This window comes from Cucurbita pepo, chromosome 14 (genome assembly GCF_057944985.1).
Source record: "Cucurbita pepo subsp. pepo isolate OVF chromosome 14, ASM5794498v1, whole genome shotgun sequence".
NCBI classification, from domain to species: Eukaryota; Viridiplantae; Streptophyta; class Magnoliopsida; order Cucurbitales; family Cucurbitaceae; genus Cucurbita; species Cucurbita pepo.
In genome coordinates this window covers 11,861,340-11,874,257 of record NC_141811.1, presented here as the reverse complement: position 1 = coordinate 11,874,257, position 12,918 = coordinate 11,861,340, and the positions used below count along the sequence as shown (strand labels likewise).

At 33.8% G+C, this 12,918-nt stretch overlaps 1 protein-coding gene and 1 non-coding gene across 3 annotated transcripts; both read right to left on the bottom strand.

The window, feature by feature from the left end:
- Positions 1 to 3,818: 3,818 nt before the first annotated feature.
- LOC111810747 (chaperone protein dnaJ 13) lies at positions 3,819 to 10,368 on the bottom strand. Of its 2 annotated transcripts, XM_023697516.2 has the most exons (14): positions 10,084 to 10,366; positions 9,203 to 9,489; positions 8,689 to 8,886; positions 8,477 to 8,591; positions 8,217 to 8,303; positions 7,821 to 7,909; positions 7,168 to 7,252; positions 6,791 to 6,844; positions 6,439 to 6,519; positions 6,023 to 6,100; positions 5,432 to 5,671; positions 4,860 to 4,967; positions 4,637 to 4,757; positions 3,819 to 4,115 (listed from the first exon to the last, which is right to left on the bottom strand). In XM_023697516.2, exons 1-13 carry the CDS (start codon positions 10,228 to 10,230, stop codon positions 4,701 to 4,703), a joined length of 1,626 nt encoding a protein of 541 aa, XP_023553284.2. In that variant the 5' UTR covers positions 10,231 to 10,366; the 3' UTR covers positions 3,819 to 4,115; positions 4,637 to 4,700. The 2 variants fall into 2 exon arrangements, with proteins under 2 accessions (XP_023553284.2, XP_023553285.2); XM_023697517.2 differs by lacking the exons at positions 3,819 to 4,115; positions 4,637 to 4,757; positions 4,860 to 4,967 and adding an exon at positions 4,974 to 5,269 and having other exon boundaries at positions 10,084 to 10,368.
- LOC147789598 (small nucleolar RNA snoR86) lies at positions 8,014 to 8,132 on the bottom strand. The gene has a single exon (XR_015411794.1). It is a non-coding gene; the product is annotated as a small nucleolar RNA snoR86 (small nucleolar RNA).
- Positions 10,369 to 12,918: the final 2,550 nt, after the last annotated feature.

Below are 12,918 nucleotides of genomic sequence, written 5' to 3'. Positions count from 1 at the left end.
ATTTCCTCGACATTGAAAGGTTGGTCGAGGTCCCAATTGATTGTTCTTTTATTATGAACAAAATATTAAGTTTGAACAAGTGAAATCCCAAGTCTGGTTTTTGTTAGAAATGTCCATGGAGTAGGGACGTGGAAGCCTTCCTTGTCCCCGTCCCCATCCCCGCCATCTATTTCGTTCTCTATCCTCTATTTATCATAAGCGGGATAGAACCGGGAATATAATCTCGTCCCCAGCTCCATTTATCTAACAAGTTACACATTCCTTCCCACATTCTATGTTTAAACGGGAAATTCTCTTCCCGTTTGTGACAGATTCCCACCCGTAAAATGGATATCTCTAGTCTTTATTGGACCTCCAAAATTAACTTATTTAATATAAATTTTAAATTTTATGTCTAACAAATTTGTAAAATTAAATTTTTTAAAAATTTAAGAACTAAAAATGTATTTTCATGAAAAAAAATTAGTCAGAGATTAAAAAAAAAAAAAAAAAAAAACTTATATATATATATATATATATGTATAATTTGATTATAAATAACTCATTTGCTTTATTAATATTTCTATTGCCTCAACATTCAAGAATATTAAAATATTAAAATTTATATTAAAAAAAAAAAAAAAGCATTTTTATATATGCTGACGTGGCAAATTTGGGCCCATGGGCTAGTGGGCCCTTGTGAAAGCGGGGCGACCGACCGCTACCAAACACAAAAGAAAGCTCCGACCCGCCGACCTAATTTCGAATTTTCCGAATAATTTAAATAAAAAACAAAATTGAATTATATTATATTATTGCCTCCAACAACTAAAGCAAATTAGCGTGGTTGCCTTGCATTACTTTTAATTTTATTTTAATATTAAAATATAAAACCTATGTTGGAGTCACCAATCATTTAATTTTTCACTACTAAAATTCCGAATTAAAATAAAGTATTTAATTTGTTAGCGTTCGAGTAAAAGAGAGATACATGAATGAACTAAGACCACACCCGAGTGTAAATGATTTTGAGGGTATGATAATTAAAAAAAAAAAAAAAAAAAAACTTAAAATGTGAGATATCACTTCGGTTGGAGAGGGGAACCAAACATTCCAAGTACGTGGAAATCTCTCCATATCATACACGTTTAAAAACTGTGAGGCTGACGGTTATAGGTAACGGACTAAAACAGACAATATCCTTTGACGGTGGGCTTGAGCTGTTGCATACAAAAACTAATAGTTATTACATTTATTGGGTATATTTATTTTTTAATATATATATATTTATTTATTTATTTTAATTTACTTTAAAATATAAATATTGTTGAAAACAAACATGTCCTAGCCAATTCATAGTAATTCTAATAAATAAAAAATTTATTTTTGTCCATAAATTCGTAATATTATCCATTTTGATTCTCGACTTTGAAAATATCTAAAATCAGTGTTGTTAATTGTTTTCATTAATCTACTTTGGATCGTTTATAAGACGGTAATATAGCTTCAAATCTGAGGATCAGTATGGATACTGCTCTAATTTGTTGAAAGTGTCGAGTAACATCAATATCAGTAAGATACGTATTCTGAAAGTACTAGAGAATTTTTCTATAAATTTTGTATACGAGCCACATAAGTTAGGTTAAGTTAGACGATATTTAAATAAGTAGATATTAGATAGAAAAATAACAACAATAATTATAAGGGTTTTTAATTTAATTTAAAGTTTTAAGTATTAAAATAATGGATTTTTGTGAGTGTTTAGGAACCAATATAAAAAAGAAATAAATTTGGTTGGAGACAAAAATGAATATTTTAAATACAAATAAATAAATAAAACAAATAAATAAATAAATAAATTTGGTTTTTCCTTTTCCCTACCTAGAACAATGGAGAAAAATACTTTTGTTTTTTCTGGGGGGGTATTTTTGTCTTTTTCCCACCACCAAGCCTAAGTCATTTTCTTGCATTGTAACGGCCAGCTAATTTTATGAATAATTCTAAGAACATTTTGGGACCGTTAAATGTTTTGGTTGTATCAATTAAAATTTCAAACATTCAAATCAATTTCATTTTAAATCTATTAATACATAAATTTCACACGTATATAAAATTTCGTTAAATGAAAAAATTAATTTAAATTAGAGAAAAATGCGAGAATCAAATAGATATTAGTAATTTTTTTTATTAAATTTCTATTTTTTTAAAAAAAAAACATTATGGTTAAGTTGGTGGGGCTTTCGGGGAAATAATAATTTAATAAATTTAATGTTCCTTATTCCTAAAATAAATAAATAAAAATATTTTATATGATTATTTTCGGAGTTCAAAAGTCATATTTAGGTATAATTATTCAAGTGGGTAGACCATCGTCTCTATCAATTCCTACGAAATTCTTGGTCATCTTTATTTATTATTATTTTTAATAGATTTGAAATGGATAAAAGAATATTTCTCGAAATTTGTGGATTTTTTTTAATTAAAAGATTTTAAGTTTATCGAGCAGATATGGTAAAAAGATATAAGAGAAGATAGAATTTGTCTCGTAAACTACCTAAAAGAAAGATGATACAAACAGAGAACTTACTAACATGCTTTCTATGATACGACTTAGCTGAAATATCACCTCAAGAACGTCACTTACTTTTTGCTCGTAAGAGCCTAATATCTTGATTTATATAGACTTTACGCCGAGGTATTAAACCCATTTGAACCCGATTGAGAAGGTTTTTTTGAAGTTATTTATTTATGAAGAAAATTAAAGGTGGAATATAAAAGAGATGTTTGGTGAAAAAGAGGAAAAAGAAAAGCCAAGAAAGAACACCTAATAACTCTATCCTTTCTCCAAGAAATTGCTAAATATAATAAAAACAACTCTTTGAAAGCTACAAACTTTACACCAAACCTATCATTATCTTTCAAACAATTCATTTTATTTGGACAACTCAATAATTCCAAAGAATATGGATAATTTTAACCTATCTCAACGACATTAAAAAAAAAATTAATATTAGGTAGCTTTCTGTAACGGCCTAGATCCACGCTAGTAAAATATTGTCCTCTTTGGGTTTTCCCTTTCGGGCTTCCTCGCGTCTGCTAGGGAAAGGTTTCCACACCCTTATAAATGGTGATTTGTTCTCCTCCCCAACCAATGTGGGACATCACAATCCACCCCCCTTCAGGGCCCAGCATCCTCGCTGGCACTCTTTCCTTCCTCCAATCGATGTGGGATCGCCCCCAAATCCACCCCCTTTGGGGTCCAACGTCCTTACTGGCACACCGCCTCGTGTCTACCCCCCTTCGAGGAACAACGAGAAGGCTAGCACATCGTTCGATGTCTGGCTCTGATACCATTTAGATCCACCGCTAGCAGATATTGTCCTCTTTGGGCTTTTCCTATAGGGCTTCCCCTCAAGGCTTCAAAGCGCGTCTGCGAGGGGAAGTTTCCACACCCTTATGAATAGTGATTTGTTCCCTCCCCAACCAATGTGGGACATCACACTTTCGGTCTAAATTTTATACCTTATCGATTAGTTAATTATAAAAATTGTGAACATCAAGAACCAATAAAACACAAAATTGAAAGATCATGCAACAACATGTAAGACATAATTGAAAGATCATGAATCAATTGTACACTTTTTTAATTTATGAACCTTTTAAACACAAAATTGAAAGTTTAGAGACCAAATACACAAACTTGATAGTTGAGAGATTAAACCTATACTTTTACCTGTTTAACAATGTCTGTCGAGATTCTTCTTGACTTCGTCACCTAAATTCAACCACAAAACAGATGATTATAATATGAAAGCTTTCACAGAGGTTCAATGGCCAAGTTAAAAGAATTCAAAATTATTTTCAAACTATTTTAAAAGTTTTTGCAGAGATATGTATGAATGACCATTTGCAGCATTGTTCTTGAAGAGATCATCAAGATCAAGAAGCATTTTCTTTTCAGAAGGCAGAGCAAAAGAGACAAAAGAGAATCAATTTACAAGGCTATGGAATACAATTTAGAAGCCCAAGAACAATAAGCATGTGAATACTGAAGATAGAAGCAGCCCATCACACATTCATAAGCTTTATCTCATCCTCAATTGTCACGATGTTGATGCTTTTCACTTCAATCTGTGCTGAAAATGGTAAATTTTCATGGGGTACTTAGTCCTTTCATTCCAATAACAATTTTAAACTAAAAAACATTAGAGTTTTACATTTCTCGCATTTTCTTCCTTCCAAACAGCAAAAAATAAAGTTAATAAAAGTTTTAAAACAAAATTCATTTCAAGTCATGTAATGAGATTTGATTGATGAATGAAATCAACTTTGGAATCGATCTCAATCGATCCAAAAGTTCAATTAGAAAACTCGTAGCGAACATAAGATGCAGCTTTTCGGTTCCCACTATGCAAGAGTTTGTACCATTCACAAGAAGTTGCATGCCTAAAAATCAACCCACCTCCTTTTTTTTATCTACGAAATAACATTACCAGCTTGTACGCTCTAGCAAAAGGTGATATGAAATAATGTGTCTTAATCATGCTACAAAGATTTCATGGTGGATGACAAGATCCATATATGTTGTTTAGATTTAAAGAGGTTTTATTGTATTTTATTTAAGTTTTAGAAAATTATATTAATCAAGATGAATTACCTCAAGTAGATGGAGTATGAAAAATTGCTGGAGGTAACCAGGGAGCAAAATCTTATTGTTGACATTAGATTTGCTGCGATGGCCTTGGTATTAGCAACTCCTCATAATCATCCACAACCACCTACGTAGAAAAGCTTTGTATTAGTAGCAACCTTACAACAACTAAAATAACTAAACCTACAGGTGTGTTAGTTTGAGAGCTCATGTTGGTGGGTATGGCTACCTCAAATGTCTTGCCACCATAGGTATACTCAACATACAACTGTTTTGGTTCTCCGGGGCACAGATCGCAAAATCCCATGATACCCGACTTCTTTACCCCTTCATGGAGCTGCATCAAATAGATAGAGTAACTTAATGAAATATGGAGTTCCAAGTGTATCTATGCACGTATGTCAGTGTATTTGAGCTAACTAGTGAGCACCTTGCTAAAGCCAATGTGTTAATCCCTCGAAAGGAAGTTTAAAAGCTACTTACCCCTTCCACCATTCAGTCATGACATAATATATAGTACTCACTGACATTTAAGTTTTCAGGCAGTTGGTCTTGAATTCGACTTAAATCACATCAGCCTTAGGGCGCGATCAAGAAGTTGAAGTTGTTATGGGTCTGTTGCATGGGAACGGGTTCATTCTAGCACGACCGCATGGTTTCTTATTATCACCGGCCCTCATGGAATCTCATAATAAATTAATAGTCTAATGCTAATGCATAAGTGACTATTATTTTCCAGATGACACCAGTATTATTTGTAGCCAGAAAAACACAGGATATAAATAAGTCATAAGAAAATACCTTCAGCTGCCCAGAATCATTAACCAAGAAGTTTAGCGGCAAAGTCACATCTATAATTCTTAGAGACGACTCATCATTTGGTTCCATTAATTCATCCCTTTTCTTCAATTCCTTCTGATTTCCATAAATTGCTTTAGTAATAACAAGTCCACCAATTTCAGATTGCCTGTTTCTTTTCCTATTGGCTACATTTTGCAGTAGTTGTTGAGCTTTCTCAGCAGCAGCTCTTGCTTCTCGCACCTACATTCAGAAATAACATATGTTAAACCTAAGTCGCCAATAAAAAGTTTTAAATACTTGAGATAGAAGGTAGTCCCAAAAGGATCTAGAAAAGGATCTAGAAAATACTATACACATTGGGAATACTATACACATTGGGGCAAAGCTGCCGAAAAGGATCTAGAAAATCAGAAATCAACATTTCAACGTCAAAGAAGCAAGCCTATCAACATTTTCAATTACACTCATCTTAAACCAAATAATGGTAATAATAACGATAATAGTAACATCTATATTTTCACATAGGCAATTCAACTTTTTTACAGGCTACATGTATCCAAAAGCTTCATAAATTGTAAGAGAAATCAATACCTGAGCAGAAGTTTTTTGCATGTTCTCTAACGCCTTCTGTTTTTCCCTTCTCTGGTAATAAGGTTTTACCAAAAATTTCTGCAATCAAAGCACAGAAGATTTAAAAAGCTAAGAGCCACGTCAAAGGACTATTTCTTTGTAGAAAAGGGAGGTAATCAACTACAATGGTCTTCACCTCCACTTCTTAATACAAATCTCAAGAGATGAAGGAAACATTAGTTAGTCAGGGAACTAATAGAAAAAACTAGAGCCTATAAGCAATCTAATAGTAACAATGTGTTTATATAACTATTGTTCAACATTTTTTATCGTGCGCCTAATTTTGCTCCTTTTCCTAATTCCAACAAGGCACAAATGACAAACCAATTCATTAATAGATAATTAAGAGGTCGATCAAACATTCAATAGTAAAAAACCTTGAGCAAAAAGTAAGCCGAAGTGGGAAAAATGAATGCTCCGGCTGCAAACACAGGGTTCAAATGCCTGGAAATCAGAATCTGCATGAAAAAGCAAATAATTGAAATCAGAATCATTAATTGTAATGGAAATGACGAAATGACGAAGTTGTTTAACATTGTTATTGAAATCAGAATCTGCATGAAAAAACCAAGTCTAAATTCATCCACCACAGCTAAACAAATTAGTGGAGAAGTTTTGTTACTTGTACCACAATGTTGTTAAAGAAAATGGATAAATAAAGTTGGAACACAGACTCAAGCCTCAAGCATCTAGAGACCAAAAGAAGAGAAAATTGGAGATCAAACTTACTGGAATGATCAATTTTTGACCTCCACGATGCAATTCAAACTTCCAAAAGATACCCTGGCAAGGAAATATAAGATGAGAACACATACATACAATGAAGCAAGCAAAATAAAAAACAGGAATCAATTATTCAAGTTGAGAAACATGTTTCCAGTTTACGGATACCAGATCAGGGAATAAATCTTCAAAGAAATAGAATAAAAGAAATAATAATAATAATAATAATAATAATAAACGCTGAGCATTCACAAATCATTCGAAGTCCAATCTGTCATCCAGAAGATTAAATAATTCTTCAGTGCTTAATGGCAAATAGGCATGCAAGCTCAAAGATCAGTCCACAACAATCAATTTATTTTTCAACATATGAAAAGGATTACCTGAATCCCAATTGAATACAACATGCGAACAGCACTGAATTTGGATAATTTCCTCCCACCACCAAGTTCAAGCTCAAGCATGGTGCTGCAATATTAACATCCAAAGTCAGCAAAATAAAATGCCAAGAGGCCCTCCCAAGCTAAAGGCTAATGTGGAGCTTTAACACAAGTATTTCTTATTGGGGCATTATCCCATATCACACATCCCATAAACAAAATAAAGAGAAAAAATGAGCGAACGATTACAGAGCTACAAAACAATTCCAATGGCATAAATCAACAAGGGGAGTAATTACAGAAGTCCACGCAGAGGAAAGACCATCTTGAAATTATGCATTTGAATGAGCCCAAAAAAGAAAGAAGAATCTCTTTAAGATTTCTAGAGTTACCAAGAAAAGTTCCTCTATTCTTTCCTATCAAATTTCCTAACGACTAACTAAATAGCATTTTCCATAAAATTTCAGTTATCCTGTTAAAGTTGTGCCCAAAATACTTATTTTGTGTGTTCCGTAATCAACAATGGCAAACGCCAAGATAAACTTGTCATATTGTAACAAATACTACATTATTAACAACTTAAAGGGAAAGAAGACAGACAACATCAGGAAAGATGTAACATTGGACAAATTGACCACAATCCTCAGAGCAACTACCTTCCAACTCTCCCAGCAATTCGGCCATGAGACTTTACAGAGAAGCGATGAGTATAATGGGCAGATGCCCCAAAAGAACTTGTGCTAAACTGCAAGCGCAACACATGAATAATGATAAGGAAAAACGGCAGTCAAAGAGACATGAGTTGTGAAATCTTAAGGGAAAAAAAATACACTATTGACAGATCAAATGAATTTAGCAACTTGTACGAGGCCATGATCAAAACCAAGGAAGATTTGACAGACTCAGAGAATCACAAACGTTAGTATGCCAATGTTATGATGTCTATATCCTTATGACATCTGATACTCAATCTTATTTCCAGATTCTAAATACCAATGCCATAAATATTTTCATTGAGAATAACTAATGATCTGCAGCAGAAAGTGAAATACCTTCACCTCTCCGGCAACAGACCTTTTCTCTTCTTTCTTCTGCCATCCAACTGCAACAGATGACTCTGGGCCTAAAGTAAGTTGTATCTAGAAAAGGGAAGGCAGTAATCAGGAAGCAATGCAAACAGCAGATACAGTGATAAGAAACTTAAAGTCTAGATGATAAGTTAATTTTATGCCTTCAGGTACCATTTGTGCACATATTAACAATCTGCTAACAAGAATATAGAACATAATTTGATTAGGGAAAAACAGCATACATTTCCGTTTGCTGTTTCAGAAAGTTGGCGAGTCCAAGAATTGGACAGATTCAATGATCCATCTTCCAATGACATTGAAATACCCATTGTTGCCGTTGAGTGCGATGTAAGATGACTAAACAAATAAGAAGAAAAGGAGAGAGGTAGGTGTGGGGTTAGAGCAAGTAAATTTTCCTAAAGTCATCAAAGATTCAGGAGAACCAATATCTCACCGAGATGCTTGCACCCCAACAAGTGATCTTAAACCAGCTGAAGCCATAAATTCTACAGAAGAAACTGAAGAAAACTGATGACGAAACAATGCAGAAGCAGCCCCGCCACCGACGTTCCCAGTAACTGCCAAATTTCCTCCTATTCCAACGGTATTATTTTTTGAAATTTGAGACTGAACTTCACTTGTAATTGCCATTCTAAAATTTTGGTACAAAAATAAATGAGTAGCTGGATCACATAATAACAATAAGACTAGGCAAACTTCATTAATATATAGACTTAATAATATACACTGGATAACAGAATAGAAATGAAGTCTCATATCTTGTTCAAATGAAAAAACATCACTAACCAATATTCGAATCAGAAACCTCAAGATTGTTAGTACCAGCAATATAGATTCTATTTAAATTTACGAAATTAAAAAAGAACATAGAGGTGAAACGGCTATTTCTACTACTTTGCTTAAATTGAAGTGCACGGTGGGGGGACAGAATTGAAAGATTTCATTACCCTCTCATGATGCCATCGCCCACCAAAAAATGTGGCAAAGACATATTGGCCAGTATGGTACCAGAAGGTCTGAAATGTGCTGAAATTTTTTCTTCTTCCTTCCTTTTCCGCAACCTTTCAAGCTCTTCCTTTATCTCATCTGCTCTATTCAGCTTTGGACCTAGTTCCAAACCAGAAGTCAATCCTTCCATGCCATAGATGTCATATATCTGTCTTTTATTCTCATCGGTTAAGATTTCGTATGCTTCGCAGATTCGTTGAAAGTTCTCTGTAGCAATATCTTTCATCTGAAGAACCAATGTAGCTACAGAATTAAAACTAGATGATAGATACTCACAATTCAAATATGTTTCCGCCGTTTATTTCTTCTTCTAAAGATTCTGAAAAAACATGAACAGAATTTATATAGTGATTGAACACAATTCCTAGGGAATTCCATGTTGAAATTAAGCACATTACCTGTTTGCAATTTAAATATAAAAAATTGTTCACTAATTTACTGATCAAATAGCTATGCTACCTTAAGGGTTCCCAGTAAAGGCAAGGTACAATCTACAAATGTGCATTACACAGTAGAAATATCTTACAAAAATCGAGATGGCTAAACCCACTCAATAATTGGAATCAAGCATATCAAAAAGCCACAAACAATGCCACTCAGTTAAATCAAACACATTTCACCATACCATTGATCACAAAAAAAGCCAAAATAGCGCCCAGTCAACTATCCCTGATCGCAAATAACTTCAACAGAAGTGCAAATAACACAAAAACATCACTACGACAAACAAAACTAAAAAGCTGGAGAAAACAAAATTGTAATACGAATAACGAAGAATCGGTTAACGATCAGAGAATTGTGAGTATGAAATGGAACATACATGAGGAGATTGATATTTATCGGGATGATAGACTTGAGCCCATTGGCGGTAAGCTTTTCGGATTTCTTCGTCGGAAGCTTCGGGTGAAATGTGAAGCAGAGCGTACAAATCCTTATTGGGAGGCCCAGCTTCTTCTTCTTCCTCCATTTTTTAGGGTTTTGGAGCAACGGCCAGAGGTTTAGCAGAGAGCAACTATGGAAGAACTGTGTGTTTGCTCTGTGGGTATTAGGGGCTTTTGCTGAGCCGGGGGCGGAGGTGCTGTGAGGTTGGCAAGGTTACCGGCTCGTGTTTTTAATATTACCGCCGCTTCTTTGGATATCATTTTCAATTAAATTTTAGGTTAAATTACAAAATTCATATAGTTTTATTTTATTTTAATTTTAATTTTAATTTTGTTGGTGATTTAGGCTTACTTCAATTTTTCAAACCGTGGACGAGTCAAAAGGTTTATACACAGTAACAGCTTAAGTCTATCATTAATAGATATGGTCTACTTTAGTCTATTATCTATGGTCGTCTGTCTTACGGTTTTAAAACATGTCTACTAGGGAGAGGTTTCTACACTTTTATAAGAAATGCTTTGTTCCGCTTTCGAGATCTCACAGTCCATCCCTTTTGGGGGTCCAACATCCTCGCTTGCACACCGCTCGGTGTTCGGCTCTAATACTAATTGTAACAATCCAAGCCCGTCGCTAGTAGATATTGTTCACTTTGGCCCATTATGTATCGTCGTCAGTTTCATGGTTTGAAAATGCATCTATTAGGGACGCTTATAAAGAATGCTTTGTTCCTATTTCGGGATCTCGCAATACATATTTTAGATCAAACTGGAGTGGTTCGGCTCGTCAGTTGGTCGTTCATGCTCGAATAGACCACTTACATGAGTGTTTAATGAAGTCAAGGTTTCATGGTGACTAATAATGTTCCGATAAGCTCCCCTTACTGTTAAAATCACTCCATAAGCTCTAGTTTAGTGCTTCAAGACTCTTTTGACCCAATAAAGAGTTCAAATAGATCTCGATAAAGTTCCAGGTCGATGTAAAAACATGTGGGATCATATTGTTCAAAGCCAAGATAACGAGATGAGATGTGACGTCGCGTTCGAAAGACCTTGATCTAACGTAGAACTAAGTTTGAACCTTAAACTTAGCCTAAAATAGAAGCAAGTCAGCTCGACTAGCAGTATAGTGACTACGGCATTCTTGTGAATTTATAGTTTTTTCGATACGTTTATAAAATTTAAAATAAAAAAGGGACAAAAACGTTAATGCACAACTTATATTTTTTAAATATTACAGTTTTACTCTTGATTTGGAGTTTAACTTTCGTTTGATCTCTAAATTTAAAAACGTTACATTTCTGTAATAGTCTAAACCCACCGCTAGTAGATAATGTTCACTTTGACCCGTTACATATTGTCATCAGTCTCATGATCTTAAAATGCGTATGCTATGGAAAGGTTTCCACACGCTTATAAAAAAATGTTCCGTTCCCCTGTCTAACTAATGTGGGATCTCATAATCCACCCTCTTGGAGCCCAGCGTCCTCGTTGGCACATCGCTTAGTGTCTAGCTCTAATCCCATTTGTAACAGCCCAAGTACACCGCTAGAAGATACTGTCTGCTTTGTTCTATTACGTAATCATCGTTCGCCTCATGGTTTTAAAATGTGTCTGATAGGGAGAGGTTGCACGCCCTTATAAAGAATGTTTCGTTCCCCTCTTCAGTGAGATCTCACAGTTCACCCCCTTAGGACCAACGTCCTCGTTGGCACACCGCTTGGTGTCTAGCTCTATACCATTTGTAACAACCTAAGACCACCGCTAGTAGATAGTGTTTGTTTTGGCCCATTACGTATTGTCGTCAGCCTCATAGTTTTAAAACCATATGCTAGGGAGAAGTTTCCAGACCCTTCTAAGAAATGCATTGTTCCCCTCTCCAACTAGTATGACATCTCACAATTTCTATTTTATGAGATTGAGTTCAATTATGATCGTTTTAATTATTTTTATTTAAAATAATTATGATAGAAAATTTTTTAAATTAATTTTAATAATTATGAAAAATTAGTAAATAATTTAATTATAATTAGTAGCCATTAATTTACATTAATTATAACTATACCCTCTAGTTTTCATTATTTTTCCTAAGACGAATATAAAATAATAATTTATTTATGATGGAAGTAGACGAGAAGCGGGAAAATATTTTTAAAATAAATTAATATATTATTAAATTATTATTATTTGTGTATAAAAAATATTTTTAAATTATCAAAAAGCTCTAAATTCGTTTACCACAAATATTAAATTTAATTTGTTTGGAAGATATTAATGGAATTAATGAAAATAATTATATAATATATATATATAGCCATAGTCATAAAGAAAATACCAAAAATAAATAATCATTCCATCAAATTCCTACAATTAAATTAGCAATAAATAAGTAAATAAATAAATAACTTCGAGAAAATAAACATGATTTTCAAATGATCATAAACTTCTAGTAGTGAACGGACCAAATTGATAGGTCTGTACTTGTATTTCCATTGTTGATTCAGGCATAGGATCGCTCCTCTGGTGTTTATGATTTCACGAGACATTGTGTCAAGATAAATCTTTGTAACATTTCAAACTCATCGTTAGTAATATTGTTCGCTTTGGCTGGTTATGTATCATTGTCAACCTCACGGTTTTAAAATGCATCTATTAAGAGGTTTCCACACTCTTATCAGGAATGCTTCGTTTCCCTCTCTAACCAATGTGGGATCTCACAACCTTGTAGTAGCGGCTTCCAATTAATCCTTAATGATACTTGGTTGATCATAATTGAC